General features: G+C 36.6%; 1 protein-coding gene across 2 annotated transcripts in view; it reads right to left on the bottom strand.

Moving 5' to 3' along the window:
• Positions 1–22,169, bottom strand: part of SLIT2 (slit guidance ligand 2) — a 377,295-nt gene that overhangs the window by 70,600 nt on the left and 284,526 nt on the right. For both annotated transcript variants that reach the window (XM_003927471.4, XM_003927474.4), the window contains 6 exons: positions 10,924–11,067; positions 8,869–9,035; positions 7,864–7,996; positions 4,496–4,564; positions 2,016–2,087; positions 1,456–1,527 (listed from right to left, as the gene is read on the bottom strand). In XM_003927471.4, coding sequence (XP_003927520.1) covers positions 1,456–1,527; positions 2,016–2,087; positions 4,496–4,564; positions 7,864–7,996; positions 8,869–9,035; positions 10,924–11,067 — 657 coding nt within the window. The remainder of the gene's footprint in view (positions 1–1,455; positions 1,528–2,015; positions 2,088–4,495; positions 4,565–7,863; positions 7,997–8,868; positions 9,036–10,923; positions 11,068–22,169) is intronic.

Here is a 22,169-nt window from a genome sequence, read left to right as displayed (position 1 = left end):
GGTACCTTCCCACGCACCCTAAGTTCTTGCCCAAATGCCAGCACATTTGCACCAAGATGAATGTATAGGATGTTCATTAGAGTACTGTATGGTACTTATGAAAATTTGAAATTAAACCAAGTTATAGTAAAGACGAGAATGATTAAATCAGTTTCTCCAACTGATAGAATAGTCTGTATCAGTTAAACGGTTGATTTATATGTATATATATTGTATCTTATATGTATTTATACTCATATATGAGATAGACTAGAAATATTCAAAAGCATATGTTGAGTAATAATAGACAATGGCAGAACAAAAACAGATCCTATTAATATTTGTGGCTTTTAAAAGTTACATAGCCATTGACTGGGTGTGGTGGCTCACGCCTGTAATCCCAGTACTTTGGAAGGCCGAGGCAGGTGGATCACAAGGTGAGGAGTTTGAGACCAGTCTGATCAACATAGTGAAACCCCGTCTCTACTAAAAATACAAAAAATGAGCTGAGTGTGGCGGTGTGCGCCTGTAATCCCAACTACTTGAGAGGCTGAGGCAGGAGAATTCTGTGAACCTGGGAGGTGGAAGTTGCAGTGAGCCAAGATCACACCATTGCACTCCAGCCCTGGTGACAGTGTGAGACTCTGTCTCAAAAAAAAAAAAAAAAAAGCTGGACAGGGCGTGGTGGCTCATGCCTGTAATCCCAACACTTTGGGAGGTCAAGGCGGGTGGATCACTGAAGGTTGGGAGTTCAAGACCAGCCTGACCAACACGAAGAAACCCCATCTCTACTAAAAATACAAAATTAGCTCCGTTTGGTGGTGCATTCCTGTAATCCCAGCTACTCAGGAGGCTGAGGCAGGAGAATCACTTGAACCCGGGAGGTGGAGGTTGTGATGAGCCAAGATCATGCCATTGCACTCCAGCCTAGGTAACGAGAGTAGACTCTCTCTCAAAAAACAAAACAAAACAAAGCTATACAGCCATGAGCATACATCTATTAGAATAGAAAAACAAATGCATCTGAAACAGGACCAGCAAGCCCATCAAACTGTTTTAACTGAATTCTGAGGCAGGAGAGTAGGATCAAGGATCATGTTTGATTTCACATATTTCCAAGTACATTTTTATAGTAAAAATGTTTTTATATACTATGTAATTTCTAAAGAAATTAATTTTGAAAGTTTCTTTCAAAGTTAATTGAAACTGTACGAAACATATATCTTAATGTTACATATAATCAAATAAATAACTATAACAACGAGTATCACTAAAAAGAAAGGTATATTGTCCAAAGCAAAAGTGTTGGACAATGACCCAGTAAGACATATTTTTTCTATTTCCTAATTTATAATAAATCCTAATGCATGTATCTTTAAGTGCCAAGAATCAACAAAGGAGTTAGATCCTTAAAAAGACAACCCCAAACTCCTATCTCTGAGAAAAGAGGTATTTTGTTGAACATGAGATGCTTACAGTAATCGAAGAGACTTTAATCCATCGAAGGTGCGAGGAGGAATACATCTCAGACGGTTGTAACTAAGAATTCTGAAAGCATACATGGATCAGTCTGTTTTATTCAGAAATCCCCAAAAATGGCCAAAGATTTTCAAAATAAAGCAGTTAAGAAAAGGTGTATTAAAGCTTCTTATTAACTGACAGTGTTAACACATAATATATTGTTATTTTTTGTGTGTTTTTCTCCCTAACACAACATACTTTTTCCTAAATACAACCCAGAATGCTTCCCTCCACCTACCCCGCCCAACCATCCCTTCCCAAAGGTGGACTTTCCTTATCTTAAGGATCTCCCCTAACCCCACCACAAACATAAATTATCCTTTGTTTCTTTTATAGAACCTAATACTTTTTCTAATATCTACATTTATTCATGTTTTGTGGTTTTGTCTATTTCTACCAACAGAAACATCCCTTGAGGATAGAAACTGTCTTGTTCAGTAGCAATGCCCAGCATCTAGAGAATGCCTGCGGTCCCATGAATTAATGAATACTCAGTACCACACTTTCACACTCACAAGGTGAGGAGCTGGGTCATGTTGCTGAAGCTCTGATTAGAAAGCGTGCTTATTCTGTTGTTACTTAAGTCTCTAAAAGAGAAAAAGAAATGGAGTACACTATTAACCACAGAAATGAAAATATTAGTGACTCTTAGACGGAGAAAGGTCTTCTTATTCATAGTCATAGCAGTATTGTCAGCATTCAGCTATTATCTGAAAACAATAAAACACTGAATGACCCACTGGGGTAATTTTATTCATGATGATTTATACCCCACTGTTTTGAAATTAGGAGTGATTATACATACACACACACACACAGAGCTTTACCCAAGTGTGTGCGCAAGGGGTCAGTTCACTTCAGAGCAGCTTCAGAGCAGAGTTCTTTTTCCTTTATACCTCTGCTTCCATCTCCATAAAGCTTTTGATATTTTACAGAGAGCTTCCTTGGAGGTGACTTGCGATAGATAAACTTTGTAGGTGAGAAATCCTTATCCTCAAAAGTCCTATCAGATACACAGACTTTACCCTTATTAATACATACGTTCACTGATATACAGACTCAAATTTGATCACTGAAAGAATCCCTGATTAATTACATTCAAAATGCCATCAATAAAAATGTCTGTGCTCCTGCCCGCCCCTGGCTGAGTCATAGTTACATAGTATGCCCTCAATAAATATTTGTTTGATGAATGTTAAGCAAATGGGAGAGATGTTGAATTTTTACCAATGTTTGACGTCTGTTTATAAGTATAGTTTGTACTATGGGTGGTAACTGACATTCCATGAACTTGATCTTATTCTCATTATATATACAGCACATATATATACACACACAATAAATATGAGTGTGTATAGACACACACGTGTGTACATGTCAGAAATACATTAAAATATATATAGAATATATAATACTAAATAACTACATATGTTCTTTAATTTTTTTCTGAAGCAAAATGAAAAATATATGAATAAATGTAAGATTCAGAAAAGCTGAGGATAATCTATTCCTTTATTAAAATACCAAAATGTCAGTAAAATGGACCCATGAAATTGTGAAAATGGTAAGAATCTGAAGAGCTTTATACTCATATTTTTAGCTGCTGAAGAACTATTCCTAAATTTTAAAAATAAATGTATCTGTATTAGCACAAGTAACTTGCCTAGAGCTGTATAAGGAGTCACTAGTAAAACCATTTTTGGATCCACAAATCCTCATTTGTCATTTCAAACTGGCTTGAAAGTAATCACATGCTGTCCAACAAATGACCCAATTCTGCTAAAGCAACCCTTTCGAAATTGCAGCAATTTAATGGTTTATTTAACAGAACAAAATGTATGTAATCTGCATTAGTGCAATAGCAGCACTTCTTGTTGCTATCAAATAAATAAGTAGAAGCAGAACAAGACATCTCAGAGGATATCTTTTCCCGTTATTTAATCATTTGTCATTTAAATAGTCCTATATACTTTTAAAGTGTTTGATTTGTCCACATTTTTAAGGAAAGTGATCAGCAGCAATTTTAAATAGCTTCAACGTACCTAGTTTACACTGGGCATGTAACATTTTTTGCTACTTAGGTTTCTAGAATCCACTTAGAAATAAACCTTCTGATTCTAGGAACACTAGTAATCTGCTTGTTATGCTAGTCATTTTTACCCTAAAATCAGATAGACTTAAACTAATGATAACGTACTTTCTATTAGGATCTACTATCTGTTTCCAGATTTTTTGTGTGTTCTGAAAAGTTTTCTCAATTACTAAGGCTACTCTAAAAGTATAGTATTGTATGTAAAAGATTATATCAATTTTTAAACATTGTGCATATAATTCGATCAAATGTTTGTAGATTTAAATATCTTCTTGTATTTACAACTTAAAGATGGTTAAAAGTTGCTTACATTAATGAAAAAAGATGTTATTTTAAGCTAAAAAAATCAGTATTTTGAAATGTACACTCAAAATATTAGTATCTTTGTCAAATTTAAACACTACATGAATATATATGAATTTTATAAAATAAATTTTAATACCAGAAACCTGCAACTGACTTCATAATGCTTTGTGTAAGAAACAAACATCATAAACTAAATTTATGTTTTTGGCAAAGTCATTTCCACCTACCATCTTTTGCTTAGAGTCAAGAATAAAGGCATTGTTTTGTATCCTTCTTTCCTTTGTTTGTCAGAAAATAACACATACCATTATTAATACAAATATCCAGGTTTGTTACATTTTCATAATTATCTGACTACTTAGACTTCATGGTACTTGTGCTTTTCTGAAGAGAGGAGGGCCTTTTGCTGACACTCCACCACCTGATTGATATTCAATGAAGATGTAACCAGTGGTGCAGAACCACATGAGCAAGGAGGGGAGCATCTAACTGCAAATGATTTATATTACCTGAAAAGTTCACTAAATCTTCTGTCCCTTGCCATCTCCCCTTTCCATAAATAGAGTAAGTCAAAGAAAAGTACAATATGTTACTCACATAAGTGTTAAATGCTTGTAGTTGGAGAGTTCCTTGGGAACCAGTGTAAACTGGTTTCCATCCAGATACCTAAAAACAAGGACACAACATTATCTTCTTGCACAGTAATGGTGGCCTAGCATAAAATAAGTACACTGTACAGTACTCTTAACGGAGGCAAGGAACCCCTTGGCAATTTTTCATTTAAGATGTCATGTTCCAGGCATGGATTATTATTTAAGAGAAGTAAAGAAAAACAAAAAGGAGAGTTGTCCAATACAGAAGAATTCTTTGTGGATCACTTAGACTAAATTATAAAACCAAGAAGAGACTCATAAGTCCAGTTCTTTGTGGTTAATCTAACAAGGCAAGCCAAGCATTTAGCCATCTGTGTGCAAGCAAGGAGGTTTGTTCAGTTAACCATATTTTTAGTCAGCCTTCAGTTTGCTTGTGTTTATATGAACACAATACATGAAATGCAATAATTACTAGCAAAATCTTGCTGCTGTGGCCAGGACCACTCACCGCTGCCTTACTATGTGTCAATACACTTGGTGAATAACAATGGACACATTAAAGGCATATTTGGGGATTTGAACATATTAGGTTTAAGTTTAAATATAGTTTTAACCACTATTTATCTGCTTAATGATGATAACATTAGGATATTTTATGGGAATATAAATTGATTGTGTGTATATATATATATATATATTATATATATATATATGTAACAGTAACAATCAAATAACCATATATAAGTAAAAGGGAAATAATCAGAATAATAATCAGAAAATAGGCCTTGGGCTAACTGGAAAGGCACAAAGATAATCGAACGCTCAAAGTTATATCTATGATGTCACAATAAGGAAAATAAATTTCATCTCTTTCCAAGGCTGTTTTTCCCAGAACATAGAAGGTGAAGTACAAATGTCTTTCAGAAACTGAGGCCATCTGGCTGCAGATGTGCCCACAAACACTTCTGGGACATTAAACATGTGACCCCTCCTACCCCAGTGTTGTGGTTCATTTCAAGATTCCAGGTTGAAGTTGGTATTTTTTCTGGATATGGAAGTAGCTGAGAAGTTGCCTAAGATAACAATCTATTTCTAATATTTAAAAATGAAAACAATGATATAAAAGGCACTAGTTATCAAAAATATAATGAATGTTTGATTAATAATTGGGTCTATGTTATGACTCATCACGTCTAAATTTTCGGATGATTTATTTCTTTCACGCCTCTCCATTTTGCTCTTTCCTCTACCTGTTTTTCTTGATACCACTAGAGGGCAGCATCATCCTATATAATTCAGCACTCTCCCTTTATTCCAGAAAACCCAGAAGGTCAAAAAGATTCAGAATGTGAGCTATGAATGTTTATATGTAAAATAATCTAAGGGGGAATTTATATAGAACTGATTAAATAATGGATACCATTTGTTCAAACTAGTCCACTGATAATACCAATTTTTGCGTCTTTAATTATTTAATACACATATGAAATTCTTCTAATAAAACATGCCTATATGTTACTGCTGAGAAGGATTCTGCTGACTCAGTAAGGTTACACGAATAAGCTTGCTAGGGGGTAAATCTTGAATTCACAACAGATGAGTTAATATTTTTCTCATCTCTGTAACATACTTTTTTTTTTATGAAAAAAGACTACTTTTCAATAATTTGTAGTAAAATAGAAAATTCAACTTTTTGTATAGTTGAAGAAACATGTAGCTAGCACAGTGCATAAACCAAAAAGGATGTCCAGTGAAGTTTAATAAGAAATGTTTAAAGTTACTTAATGGGAATAGAGTAAAGGGACCATGATATAGAGCAGTTAAAGTAGTAGAAGAAGGGATTTAACATCAAAGGTGGTCTGCGTGTAAGCTCTTCATTGGTGTACTCATAAAATTAATGATTTGCACACAGAATGTTCCATAGCCATTTAGCCTCCCCACAGAGGAGGGTTTCAGAAGACCCCCATGTGATCTTCTGAAATAAAAAACATTACTATAAGAATTAAATATTTAATTACACACATATACAAGCACTATAAAACAGTGCTTCTAGTTGACTGGTAGTGAGAGAGGAACTGAACACTTTACAGCAGTTCAGATCTTTAAGAGGCATGTTCTGTGCACATGTGCTTAGATTGTGCCTTTCTCCTCTAAGTGTTCCATTCAGGATCAAACTTTTGATTCAAAGAATTGCACGTGATTTGAAAATAAGATCCTTAAAACCTGAAATGACATCTTCTTGAACCTCATTATCTATGTTGCACACTGTCAAAAGTTGGTCAAACCTGCTCATTTGGAATAAGTGCGTGCTTATTTCAAATAAATGACTGATACACATCTGCATAAATTACATTTAGGTTTAAATCATGATTGATCCATGGTTCCATATAGATTTAAAAAAAAAAAAAAAACTAGAGGCAAAGTGACTCAATTGCATTCAGATCAAATATATCAAGAATATGACATTAGGTTAGAGACAAAGGAATGGGATGAAAGGGGCATGGAAGCATCATTATTCTGGCAGCATATTCTCTAATTAATTCCATTCTGCAATTGTAGCATGAGCAGCCAAGGGAGTGTGGGAGTGCAGAAGGTCTCAATGTGTATATATTAGGTATGTAATTTGTGGTTAAATATCAGTTATGAAAATGTCAAAGATAATTGGTCCCGTACCCTTTAAGACCTAAAGGACTTTGACTCAAGCCACCAAAAGCAGCATCTCTTCTTAAGGGAAGAAGAGATTATGCTAGTTTCTTCCATATACCAGATAATTATATATCCCATGTGGTAAACTTTTCTCCCAGCTGTCATAAAGGTTAAAAAAAAATTCCTGTCGGAATATCCTAGACTGTAAATAAACTAAATGTCCCATGTGATAAAACATTCTCCCAGGGGTCATAGAGGTTAAAAAAAAAAAGTTTTCCATATGTAATGTCCTAGACTGTAAATAAACTAAATATAAAGCATTTCACAAAGTACATTTCATGTGCCATTAGTCTTGTAAGTTGCTTCATGAGAAAAGGGGTATAGGAACAAATAAATGTGGAAGACACCTTATATTTTACCATTGTTTCTTGAAGAGTCATAGTACACCTTAGGATAGCAAAGGCACTGAGAAATCCTATAGCGCAAACACACACACACACACACACACACACACACACACACACACACACACACACAGCAATTCCCAAGGGCCTCTAAAGTAGCATTTGCATTGTTTACCGTTTTACAGGAAAATAATTAATTATCCTTAGACTATAATTTGCAAAGAAGATTGTAAAATTTTGTATTTGGTCTCCATTCCTGTGTGTGTGTGAAACATTTATCATCAAGGAAAATGAAAAGAAAAGAAAGACAAGCTCTACTTACAACTCTGTGACATCTCTTGGAATACCTTTTGGCAAGACCTTCAAACCCTTGTTGCTACATCGGACAACTGTATCCAAGCAAGTGCATTCAGTAGGACAGCGAGAATGTGGGGAGCAGCTATTGTCATCATTTCCTAAATTGCAGAGGAAATACACGAAAACCCAGATTTGTGGTCTTGAAGGTGCTAGAGGGATTTTATGCCTTTAAATTAACTTAACAAAGAGTCTTCAGCTATATAATTTATTTACTGGGCATTCAGCATTTGCAAATTGATACCATACGTTCTACATAGCACTGCTTTCAGACTGCCTAGGGAAGAATACCAGAAAATGGTTTGCAATTTGTAAACTGTAATTACAATCACCAATACAATTGAAATTATTTGTAAAAATTATATTTTTAATTAGAGTATGTAAATATAAAGTGAGTTACACAGAAACTGCATGAAAACAGACAGGAAGAGACATAAAGGAGTATTTTAACTTAAAAGTTTAGGCCCCTCATTTAGAAAGCTCAAATTAGCTCTCTGTTGACTGGCAATAAGAATAGAACTTGCTCTACGTACCTGATAGGGCTATATGAGAATCAAATGCGATGATATAGAAAAAGGATTAAAGAGTGACAACTAGTATTTTTGTCAGATTTACTAAAACTTGTATTTTGCAAGTTCATTTCTTTTCTCCTTTGAAAATGGTAGATAATTAAAAAAAAGCATGCCTGGGATAATAAAGAAATGTTAAAATGAAGCTATATAAATAAGAACTATCACAAGTTGAAAACTAGAAAATCTTCTAAAACATTCAGAAATGTACATCAAGTAGACTCAAATGTGAAAGGAAAGTCTGAGAAAGTAAGTGTCCTGGTACTAAAACAAAACGCCGACAACAAAGCAAAGACACACGGTCACTATTTGCTGAGCAGAACTATGTTATACATTTGTGCAAAGCTGCATCAGAACAGGCAAGTGAATGCCTGACATCCAAAGATTTGACAAGGATTTCTTACCATCATCACAAGTGAAGTCCTGAATGGCCACATCCTGGATGGGTATTTCTTTTAGGAAGTATGGTTTTTGACATCGAGGATTTCCTGTGACAATTCTCTTCTTCCTGAGCCACTCTCCCAACCAAGCCAGGTAGCAGTTACAGTTAAAAGGATTGGCCAAGAGGTTTCTAAGAGCCACAGGCAAACAATGCATGGTTTAGTTGGGGTTTCATCTTCTCAAAACCCCATGCTGCCATTCTCTGCACTATTTCTCCTGAAATGATTCCTTCTTCTTTGTATTTCCAGCTCCCCATTCATACTCAGAATCACATGCTGCACATGGAATGTTTTTTTTTTTTTTTTTTTTTTTTTTTTCTTAAATATTTATGCTTGGAACTTTGGAACTTAAACAATAACAACACTTTTACATAAGGTAATTCTTCACCTAATTTCATGCAAAAAATAAGATAAGGTAGAATTTGGGGTTTATACAGTGGATCCTGATAGATATTTCATCTGGAAATAATTTAAACTTGTCAGAAATCTGACTTGCTGTCAAACTTCTCTGCACTGATAATGCAGTAGTTTAATATAAAGATGAAGGCTGATTACCTTATATTATTGAGTTTAACCTGACAACAGCTAATTCATTAATTTGTCATCTCAAGATTTCCATCTCTTATTTGCTCTAGAGAATAGGTTTCCCATCTAAACTGACAGCTGAGTTGATTAAATGCTAGTTATAAAAATGAATTTACTTCTACAAATCTCAATACTTTTGGCATCTCACCACTTCAGCATAAACCTATTGACAATCTCATTATTTATAAACATGCCATCTTTAATATGCACAAATTAGTCACTCGATGTAAAACGTCACATTTTATGCAGAAAGAGGATTAAGTACTTTACTGATGGATGGATGCTTCTCTCAAATTATTTCTTCAAGAACTTGAGCTATGAATTTTTTTCTCTATCTTTATTCCCCTCCTTTTAAGTTAGATTAGTATATTTGCCTGCTGCCATTACTGGAGAATCTTATGACTTATATAATTAATAGTTTCAAATGCTGCTTTTTAGATACTGACATACAAGAAACCTGAAATACATTGTTTGGAGGTATGTGGCTTTTTTACTTTTAAATTTTATTTATTTATTTATTTACATTTCTTGAGTTCTGTCTATCAGCCTACAAATATTCTTTATTTTCAAGCTGTCTACATAAAATATTCTCTTGGATAGGCTCAACCTATTTCTTCAATCTTTTGTTAATATCATAGTAGATATCCTCTAGTAAACAGCTTTTATTGTTGATCTGGCCATCCTAATATATCTCTTGTCATTTCAAATGATCCTTTTTTTTTCTTGAGATGAAGTCTTGCTCTGTCACCCAGACTGGGGTGCAGTGATGCGACCTCAGATCACAGCAACCTCTGCCTCCTGGGTTCAAGCAATTCTCCTACCCCAGCCTCTTGAGTAGCTGGGACTACAGGCATAGGCCACCATGCTCGGCTAATTTATTTATTTATTTATTTGTATTTTTAGTAGGGACAGGGATTGGGCATGTCGGCTACGCTGGTCTTGAACTTGTGACCTGAAATAATCCGCCTGCCTCAGCCTCCCAAAGTGCTGGAATTACAGATGTGAGCCCCCATGTTCAGCTGATCCTTTTGAGGAAATTTATTGCTAATAACCCTATCAATTCTCCATTTATAATACTTACATTGAAAATACTCTAACGTGAGAACATTGGTAAAAATCTATAACATTTCTTTTATATGCAGCACTATCAAGTTATAATAATTTTAAAAATTAGAATTAAGCTACATCATTGATCACATCATTATGAAAGAGAATTCACTAAACAATACTGTATTTTTTTGTTAAAATTTAATGTAAGATAATAGATAATACTTTTTTAAAAAATTTAAATAAATTTGATGTAACCAAGTTTGTCTTTTTTTAGGTCCTAGACCCTTGATCACATTTTAATGAAATGCAAAATAATGCATTAAAGACATTAAAAAATAAAATAAATGGCTCGATAAATACATAAAGAAGATTTTTCATACTTACAGAGTAGATAAAGAATGGAGAGTATCAAATGCCCCTGGTGCAACTGTAGTAATTTGATTATCATATAAAGAAAGCAAACGCACAGAACTCAGTCCTATGAAACTGTCATTCCCCACACAGCTTATTCGATTGCTTCTCAACATCCTAAGGGGGGAAAACAAAGGACATTGTTATGGAGACAAAGTGTCAGGCAATCAATTTTTGCCTATCTGAGTATCGAAATGATCCTTGCACATATGTAGCATCCATTACTACTTTTAAAAAATGTTCTCTTGCTATTAGATATTGCTATGACTATATACTGGGGATCTCTTGCAAGAATAAAATGCTTTCAGTTGTCAATGATTAATATCAGTTACAAAAGGCATGGTGAGTCTAGGCATGGATTTAAAATCCCACAATGAGGGCAGAATGTTTTCCTTTGATGCTACAATTATGTTTGCATGACTGCATAATGTCCGAAATCACCTACAGCTCTTTGAGTCCTTGGAGCCCTGTGATTTGGGTATTCAGGGTAGCATTACACTTGAGGTTGAACAGAAGGGAGGCAGAAAAGAATCAATAGCTACTGCAGATGAAGAACTAAGGGCGTCTCAGGGACTTACATATTGAGTCAATGTCAAACATGGGCTGGGGGAGCCCAAATGGATAGAATATCCACAAAGACTACACAAATAATTTTATTTATGAAAATTAGTTCATTGTTTTAAGTTGAAACTTTAAAAAGAATCAACGGTAACAGATTCCATATCCACAATAAAGTTTAAATACATTTACCATGAAAAAATACTGACTTTTTTTTAAGTCATTACCATTAATAGGATTAACACTATTGTCATTTCCTTGTTATTGCTAAAGTTTCGGCTCAATTACCAATTCTTTGCTACTTATTTGTCTGGCTTAGAAACTGAACAAAAAGCTCAAAGTCCCATGTGAAAGTAGTTATGAGTATATGCATAGTTGTCATAAGTCTTATTAAGAATTCCTGAAAGATTAACTTATTCCTTAATTTTTCTAAACATGAGTTGACTACTAAAAAATTAAAGAATGTAAAAGAGAGAGGTAAAAATAAAGGAACATAGTTTCACTTTAAAATTTCAGATTGTCCTATAATAAACAAATATAAATGTTTGCATTCTGGTAAGCCACAGATAAGCAGAAAAGATGATGCTCTCCTTATGAAGGCATCATTTTATGTTAGAAAACAAACATGCAAGAGAAAAGCATTCCTATCAGTGTTTTCCTTCGTCATAAATGATGATGAGCACTGGGTCTTAATCTTGCTGGAATCACATGCTCCTGGGAGAAGCCAGAGAAAAGTTGGATCTCTGTTGCTAGAAAAATCCATAAGCACACATATGCACAAATTTCACCTGTAATGTCAAGGAATTCAACAACGGGCTGAAATATGTATATAAACTAGTAAGTGGCCTATTAGGGTCCAGAAGCCTAGGGAGAATGGAAATGTGCTTTAAAAATTTTCATAGCTCCAAGACAAAATATATCAAGAATAGGTATGTTCAGATAAACTTGTTCTAGGATTTTGACTACCCTGAGTTTGGTCCTAATCTGCTCTATTACGTTTGTTGGAACATAGCCGGATTAAGGAGAGAGTCAGTGAATACCTGTCTCAGGTGCTAAAACATAACATCCACAGAAATACAACAAAAGGAGAAAGTGGAAATTAAATAACTTTTTGTAGGGAGAGTCCTGTGAATGAACAGCAAAATAAGAAGAAATACTTTGGTAAGTTCCTTGAGGTGGTGTTATGGATTGAACTGTGTCCTTCTTAAATTCGTATTTTGAAGCCCTAACCCCCAAATATGAGTGAACAGTCATGCATGACATAACAATATTTTGGTCAGGCAAAGCTATAAAAAAGTTGTCCAATAAGATTGCAAAAGAGCTGAAAATTTCCCACTGCCTTGAGATGTCATGGCCATGATAATGTCATAGTCCAACACATTATTCCCATGTTTGTGGTGATGCCAGTGTAAATAACCTACTGTGCTCCCAGTTGTATAAAAGTATAGCACAACAATTATGTATAGCACATAACACTCCATAATGCCATAATGCCAACAAACAACTATATTATTAGGTTTCTATATTTACTATTCTATTAATTGTTATTTTAGAGTGTACTCCTTATTAACAAAAAGTTAACTATAACACATCCCCAGGCAGGTCCTTCAGGACATATTCCAGAAGAAGGCATTATTATCCTAGGAGATGACAGAACCTTGCATGATATTGTCCCTGAAGACCTTCCAGTGGGATAAGGTGTGGAGGAAGAGGACAGTAATATTGATACATTGATTATCCTGACCCTGGGCAGGCCTAGGCTAATGTGTGTGTTTGTGTCTTAGTTTTCTTTTTTTTTTTTAAAAAAAAAAAAAAAAAAAAAAACAGTTTAAAAACACAAAATTAAATAAATAAAACATTTTTTAAAAATAGAAAATAATAAAGAATAGAAAAAAATTTAAAAATTCTTATATAAATATAAGAATAAAAAAATTGTACAGATGAACAGTATGTGTGTGTTTAAGCAAGGTGTCATTATAAAAGAGTAAAAAAAAGGGGCAGATCCAAGATGGCTGACTAGGAACAACTTCAGAGTGCAGTTCCCAGAGAGAACAACACAGAGGGTGAGTGATCACTGCATTTCCAAATGAGTTATTACTGCCCACAGACTAGTAGGTTCCTGGGCTGAAGAGCACCACGAGTTTCCAGCATAGCTGTTTCAGCCAGCGCAGCAGGTCTCTGCAAAAAACACATAAATTTGGGTGGCTGTTTCAACTGGCACCTGGATTGCCTGGGAGACAGATCTCCCCACTCAACTGAAAAAAGGGGGGCTGAAACAGGGTGCCAGGTGACCTGGCTTTGGGGGTCCTACCCCAACAAAGACCAGCAATCTGAAACACTCTGGATTAAGAGTTTCACACCAAGTGCAGCTGGACCCAGGACAGTAGAGCTCTGCTGGGGGAAGGGCATCTGCCATTACCAAGGCAGTCCACCACTACTGAGGCAGTCCACCATTACCAAAGCAGTCCACCACTACAGAGGCAGTCTGCCATTATCAAGGCAATCAGCCATTACTGAAGCAGTCCCCCATTACAGAGGCAGTCCACCATTACTGAGGCAGACTGCTATTACCAACACAGTTCTAACTACACGTTTATAAACAAAACCGCAAGGAAGTTCACACACCAGCTGGGCAGAGCCCAGGACAGCTCAACAATGCCTCTGCTGGCAGACTGTGACTAGGCTACCTCCTTGCTGGGCAGGGCATCCCTGAAAAAAGTCAGCAGCATGTCAGGAACTTATACATAAAGCCCCATCTTCCCAGGACAAAGCACCTGGGAAAAAAAGGCGGTTATAAGTTCTGCTGCAGCAGACTTAAACGTACCTGTCCAGCAGGTCTGAACAGAACAACAGAGTTCACAGCTTAGCACCTGAGCTCCTATAAGAGACAGATAGTCTCCTCAAGTAGCTCCCCAACCCCTGTTTGTCTAAAGAGACACCTTATAAAAGAGAGCTCAGGCTGACATCTGGCGGGTATCCTTCTGGGACGAAGATAACAGAAGAAGAAATTGGCAGAAACCCTTATTATTTTGCAGTTTCCACAGGCGATCCCAAGGCAAGCAGGGTCTGGAGTAGATCTCCAGCAGTTCTACAGCAGGGGGGCCTGACCATTAGAAGAAAGACTAAAAAACAGAAAGAAGTAGCTTCATCATCAACAAAAAAGTTGTCTACTCAGACACTCATCCGAAAGTCACCAACTACAAAGATCACAGGTAGATAAATCCAAAAAGATGAGAAGAAATCAGCACAAAAAGGAGGAAAACACCCAAAACCAGAACACCTCTCCTCCTCCAAGGGATCACAACTTCTCACCAGCAAGAGAACAAAGCTGGATGGAGAATGAGTCTGATGAGCTGAAAGAAACAGGCTTCACAGGTGGGTAATAACAAACTTCTCTGAACTAAAAGAACATGTTCTAACCCAATGCAGAGCAACTAAAAACCTTGAAAAAAAGATTTGATGAAATGCTAATGAAAATACAGCATAGAGAAGAATATAAATGAATTGATGGAGCTGAAAAACACAGCATGAGAACTTCATGAAGTGTACACAAGTTTCAATAATGAATCGATCAAGCAGAAGAAAAGCTATCAAAGATTGAAGATCAACTCAATGAAATAAAACAAGAAGTCAAGATTAGAGAAAAAAGAGTAAAAAATGAACAAAGCTTCAAAGAAATATGGTATTATGTGAAAAGACCTAATCTACATTTGATAGGTGCACCCAAATGTGATGGAGAGAATGAATTCAAGCTAGAAAACACTCTTCAGGATGTTATCCAGGAGAACGTCCCCCATCTAGCAAGGCAGGACAATATTCAAGTCCAGGAAATACAGAGAACATGACAAAGATATTCCTCAAGAAGAGCAACCACAAGGCACATAATTGTCAGATTCACTAAGGTTGAAATGAAGGAAAAAAATGCAAAAAGCAGCCATAGAGATAGGTTGGGTTACTCACAATGGGAAGCCCATCAGACTCACAGCAGATCTCTCAGAAGAAACCCTGTAAGCCAGAAGAGAGTGGGGGCCAATAGTCAACATCCTTAATGAAAAGAACTTTCAACTTAGAATTTCATATCCAGCCAAACTAAGCTTCATAAGCAAAGGAGAAATAGAATCCTTTATGAACAAGCAATTGCTGAGAGATTTTATCACCATCAGGCCTGTCTTATAAGAGCTCCTGAAAGAAGCACTAAACATAGAAAGGAAAAACCATTAACAGCCACTCCAAAAACATACCAAATGGTAAAGAGCATCGACAAAATAAAGAAACTGCATACACTAAAGGGCAAAACAACCAGCTAGCATCAAAATGGAAGGATCAAATTCACACATAACAATATTAACCTTAAATGTAAATGGGCTAAGTGCCCCAGTCGAAAGACACAGACTGGCAAATTAGATAAAAGTCAAAACCCATGGGTGTGATGTATCCAGGAAACCCATCTCATGTGCAAGGACACACATAGGCTCAAAATAAAGGGATGGAGGAAGATTTACCAAGCAAATGGAGAGAGAGAGAGAGAGAGAGAGAGAGAGAGAGAGAGAGAGAGAGAGAGATATGAAAAAAAAAAAGCAGGAGTTGCAATCCTATTCTCTGATAAAATAGACTTTAAACCAACAAAGATCAAAAGAGACAAAGAAGGGCGTTACATAATAGTAAAAGGATCAATGTAACAAGAAGAGCTAACAATCCTAAATATATACACACCCAATACAAGAGCACCCAGATACATAAAGCAAGCTCTTAATGACCTACAAAGAGACTTAGACTCCCACACAATAATGTTGGGAGACTTTAATACACTACTATCAACATTAGACAGATCAATGAGACACAAAATTAACAAGGATATCCAGGACTTGAACTTCAGATCTGGAGCAAACAAACCTAACAGATATTTACAGAACTCTCCACCTCAAATCCACAAAAGATACATTCTTCTCAGCACCACATCAGACCTAACCAAACACTGACCACATAATTGGAAGTAAATCACTCCTCAGCAAATGCAAAAGAATGGAAATCCTAACAAACAGTCCCTCAGACCACAGTGCAATCAAATTAGAACTCAGTATTCAGAAATTAACTCAGAACTGCACAATTTCATGAAAACTGAACAACTGGCTCTTGAATGTTTACTGGATAAACAATAAAATGAAGGCAGAAATAAAGATATTCTTCAAAACCAAGGAGAACGAAGACACATTTAAAGCAGTGTCTAGAGGAAAATTTATAGCAATAAATGACCACATGAAAAGCAAGGAAAGATCGAAAATTGACACTCTATCATCAAAACTGAAAGAGCTAGAGGAGCAAAAATACCTCAAAAGCTAGCAGAAGACAAGAAATAACCAAGATCAGAGCAGACCTGAAGGAGATAGAGACACAAAAACCCCTTCAAAAAATCAATAAATCCAGGAGCTAGTTTTTTGAAAAGATCAACAAAATAGACTGTTAGCCAGATTAATAAAAAGAAAAGAGAGAAGAAACAAATAGATGCAGGAAAAAATGATAAAGTGGGTATCACCACCGATTCCAAAGAAATGCAAATTACTATCAGAGAATACTACAAAGAACCCTATGACCACAAACCAGTAAACCTGGAAGAAATGGACAAATTCCTGGACACTTGCACCCTCCCAAGCCTAAACCAGGAAGAAGTTGAAATCCTGAATAGACCAATAATAAGGGCTGAAGTGGAGGCAGCAATTAATAGCTTACCAACCAAAAAAAGCTCAGGTCCAGATGGGTTCACAGCCAAATTCTACGAGACATACAAAGAGGAGCTGGTACCACTCCTTCTGAAACTATTCCAAACAATACAAAAAGAGGGAATCCTTCCCAAATCGTTTTATGAAACCAACATCATCCTGATACCAAAACCAAAAAAAAAAAAAAAAAAAAAAAAAAAGAAAGAAAGAAAACTTCAGGACAATATCCATGATGAACATAGATGGAAAAATCTTCAATAAAATACTGGCAAACTGATTGCAACAGCACATCAAAAAGCTTATCCATCACGATCAAGCAGGCTTCACCCTGGGGATGCAAGGCTGGTTCAACATATACAAGTCTATAAACACAATCCACCACATAAACAGAACCAAAGACAAAAACCACAAGATTATCTCGATAGATGCAGAGAAGGCCTTCGACAAAATTCAACAGCCTTTTATACTAAAAACTCTCAATAAACTAGGTATCAATGGAACGTATCTCAAAATAATAAAGATATTTATGACAAACTCACAGCCAATATCATACTGAATGGGCAAAAACTGGAAGCATTCCCTTTGGAATCTGGCACAAGACATGGATGCCCTCTCTCACCACTCCTACTGAATATAGTATTGGAAGTCCTAGCCAGAGTAATCAGGAAAGAAAAAGAAATAAAGGGTATTCAATTAGAAAAGGAAGAAGTCAAATTGTCCCTATTTGCAGACGACATGATAGTATATTCATAGACCCCATCATCTCAGCCCCAAAACTCCTGAAACTGATAAGCAACTTCAGCAAAGTCTCAAGATACAAAACCAATGTGCAGAAATTACAAGCATTTCTATACACCAATAACAGACTAAAACAGAACCAAATCAAGAATGAACTGCCATTCACAATTGCTACAAAGAGAATAAAATACCTAGGAATACAACAAAGGATGTAAAGGACCTCTTCAAGAACTACAAACCACTGCTCAATGAAATAAGAGAGGACACAAACAGATGGAAAAACATTCCATGCTCATGGTTAGGAATAATCAATATCGTAAAAATGGCCACACTGCCCAAAGTAATTTATAGATTCAATGCTGTCCCCATCAAGCTACCTATGACCTTCTTCACAGAACTGGAAAAAACCACCTTAAACTTCATATGGAACCAAAAGGGAGCCCACATAACCACGACATTTCTAAGCAAAAAGAACAAAGCTGGAGGCATCACACTACCTTATTTCAAACTATACTACAAGGGTAAAGTAATCAAAACAGCATGGTATTGGTACCAACAGAGATATAGACCAATGGAACAGAACAGAGGTCTCAGAGGCAACACCACACATCTACGACCATCTGATCTTTGACAAACCTGACAAAAATCAGTAATGGGGAAAGGATTCCCTGTTTAATAAATGGTATTGGGAAAGCTGGCTAGCCATGTACAGAAAGCAGAAACTGGACCACTTCCTGAGACCTTACACTAAAATTAACTCCAGATTGATTAAAGACTTATACATAAGATCTAACATCATAAAAACCCTAGAAGAAAACCTAGGCAAAACCATTCAGGACATAGGCATAGACAAGAACTTCATGACTAAAACACCAAAAGCATCAGCAACAAAATCCAAAATAGATAAATGGGATCTAATTAAACTCCAGAGCTTCTGCACAGCAAAAGAAACAATCATTAGAATGAAATGGAAACCAACAGAATGGGCAAAATTTTTTGCAATCTTCCCATCTGACAAAGGGCTAATATCCAGAATCTACAAAGAACTAAAACAGATTTACAAGAAAAAAAAACAAACCCATTCAAAAGTGGGTGAAGGTTATGAACAGACACTTTTCAAAAGAAGATATCTATGAGGCCAAGAAACATGAAAGAATGCACATCATCAGTGGTGATTAGAGAAATGCAAATCAAAACCACATTGAGATATCACCTCACGCCAGTTAGAATGGCAATCATTAAAAAATCTGGAGACAGGTGCTGGAGAGGATGTGGAGAAATACAAACACTTTTACACTGTTGGTGGGAGTGTAAATTAGTTCAACCATTGTGGAGGACAGTGTGGTGATTCCTCAATGATCTAGAAATAGAAATTCCATTTGATCCAGCAATCCCATTTCTGGGTATATATCCAAAGGATTATAAATCATTCTATCATAAAGACACATGAACATGTATGTTTGTTGCAACATTGTTTACAATAGCAAAGACCTGCAACCAACCCAAATGTCCATTGATGATAGAATGGTCAAGGAACATGTGGCACATATCCACCATGGAAAACTATGCAACCATAAAAAACAATGAGTTTGTGTCCTTTGTAGGGACTTGGATGAATCTGGAAATCATCATTCTCAGCAAACTGACACAAGAACAGAAAATCAAACACCACGTTTTCACTCATAGGCAGGTGTTGAACAATGAGAACACATGGATACAGGGAGGGAAGCATTACACACTGGGGTCTGTTGGCAGGGAATAGTGGAGGGACAGCGGGGGGTAGGGAGGTTGGGGAGGGATAACATGGAGAGAAATACCAGATATAGGTGATGGGGAGATGGAGGCAGCAAACCACATTGCCATGTATGAACCTATGCAACAATGCTGCATTTTCTGCACATGTACCCCAGAACCTAAAGTGCAATATATATATATACAAAAGAGTAAAAAAAGTTAAAGCATTAAAAAGTTCATAAATTAAAAAATTTATTACTAAATAAATACATTAAAAATAAATTTAGTGATGCCTAAGTGTACAGTGTCTATAAGGCCTGTCTTAGTGTACAGTAATGTTCTTTGCCCTCAAGCTCACTCATCACTCACTCACTCACCACTCATCCAGAGAAACTTCTAGTCCTGCAAGCTCTGTTCTTATTAAGTGCCCTATATAGGTGTAGTATTTTAAATATTTTGTACCATATTTTTACTGTACTTTTCTATGTTTATATATGTTTACATACACAAATACTTTCCGTTGTGTTAGTAACAGCTGCCTACACTATTTGGTATGGTAACATGCTGCACAGGTTTGTAGCCTAGGAGCAATAGGCTGTGCCATATAGCCTAGGCCTGTGGTAGGCTCTACCATCGAGGCTTTTGTAAGTCCACTGTCCACTCTAGGATGTTTGCACAATGGCAACATTGCTAATGACACATTTATTGGAACATATGTATGACTACATTTGGAGAGAGGGACTTCAGGGAGGTGATTAAGGTTGAGTGAGATTATAAGAGTGGGACCCCATTCTGAAGGTCTGCCATACTTCTAAGAAGAAAATAATACCAAGCAGCTCTCTCTCTCCCTATGATCAGACAGAAGAAAGGCCATGTGAAGAAATTGTAAGAAGGTGACCTTCTACAAGCCAAGAAGCGAGGCCTCATCAGAAACCCACCCTGTCAGCACCTCCAACTTGAGCTTCTAGCCTCCAAAATGGTGAGAAAATAACTTTCTGTTGTGTAAGCTCCCCAGTCTGTGGAAGTTCATTATGGCAGTCTGAACGGATGTCTACAGGTGGAGTTGCAGCCCACTGTCTTCCTCCCACTCCAAGGTACTTCCCTGCCAGAAGTTTCCAGTAACAAGAAGTAGTCCTTCAACTGCTGTCTGAAAGGGAGGCTTCTGCTTATTGTAATATTCGTATTTTACCCGAGACAACTCTGGAAAAGGTTAGACACAGCCACCTGTGGTCTCTTTTCCATCCTCTTCCTACACATTCCTCAGTATCTCTTTCATCGCAAGGCTGAGTAAATGTTTGCCTATCATTTTGAAGGGGCATCAAGTTAGCCCTCGGGATGTGTCAGCAGGTTCCAGACTGGTCCTGCTGGGTGGTCAGATTTCAGGCTATTCCTGCAAAACTCATGGAGCACATTTCTGCTTTTACTTGCAGGGAGGACTTTTGGGGTGGGATTTGAATTTGGGATGCTATAAACACATCTTCCTGGCTGTGGGAATGCCCTTCACCCTCCATATCTGATAAAGAGCAGACAATGGACTTAGCCATCAGCCCACTGGTGGTACATGGCTCTCACAGGCTGGATGGGGCAGGGTTGTGGGTTTGGGGGAGACGGACTCCCCACTACAATCACCAAGGACTGCTTCTTAGTTACAAATATTTTCCTTTCTGTCTTCTCAAGGCTTCAGAGTTTGGTTTGTCTCTTTTCCAATTTTTAGTCTACCACTTTGTCAAACATAATTATATACCTCATAGATAATATATATATGTGTGTGTAGGCAGCTTGGAAAATTCAAGTAATGCAAAAGTGTTATACATACTTTTGATTGAAATATCTCAATCTAATCCTCATCTTTCTTGGACAACAATCTTTTGGAAATATATAATCTTTCCCCACAAACTCCCTACCCCTGAGCAAGTAGATATAACTCTTAGCATGTTTTGTTTGAAAAAATGGTGAAAGATATATTGCCAGACAGTCTTTCTTTCTTTTCTTTTTTCTTTTTTTTCTGTGCTTAAGAAAGAAACATGGTTAATGAAAATTTAAAAGAGACCTGCCCTAGATTGGGGGTCCTCAAGGAAAACTTCTCTATGGAAGTGCCATTTGAACTATGATCATCAGATAGGTGACAGGGAGAAGTGGGGAAGCTGGGAGGTGACTGTGGCTGCAAGCAGAGACAGAAAAATGGGTAGAAAAGGTCAAGAGGGAGTTGCAGAGGCAGACAGGGGCCAAGGCGAGGGTTTTGAGTTTTAGCCTAAAAGCAAAGATTTTCAGCAAGGAGAGGGTGGGACAGCATCAGGTGTACTGAAACCATCTTCCCTTTTTTTTTTGAAAAAAAAAGAAGAAAAAAAGAAAAGAAAGAGAAAGAAAGAAAAAGAAAGAAAGAAAGAGAGAGAGAGAGAAAGAAAAGAAAAAGAATGAAGGAGAGGAAGAAAGAGGAAGAGCAAGAGGGAGAGAGAATGGAGTGCTGCTTTA

Source organism: Saimiri boliviensis, chromosome 3 (assembly GCF_048565385.1).
Source record: "Saimiri boliviensis isolate mSaiBol1 chromosome 3, mSaiBol1.pri, whole genome shotgun sequence".
NCBI lineage: Eukaryota > Metazoa > Chordata > Mammalia > Primates > Cebidae > Saimiri > Saimiri boliviensis.
Note: the sequence above shows the minus strand (reverse complement) of the source record. Positions and strands in the feature narration are given on the sequence as shown.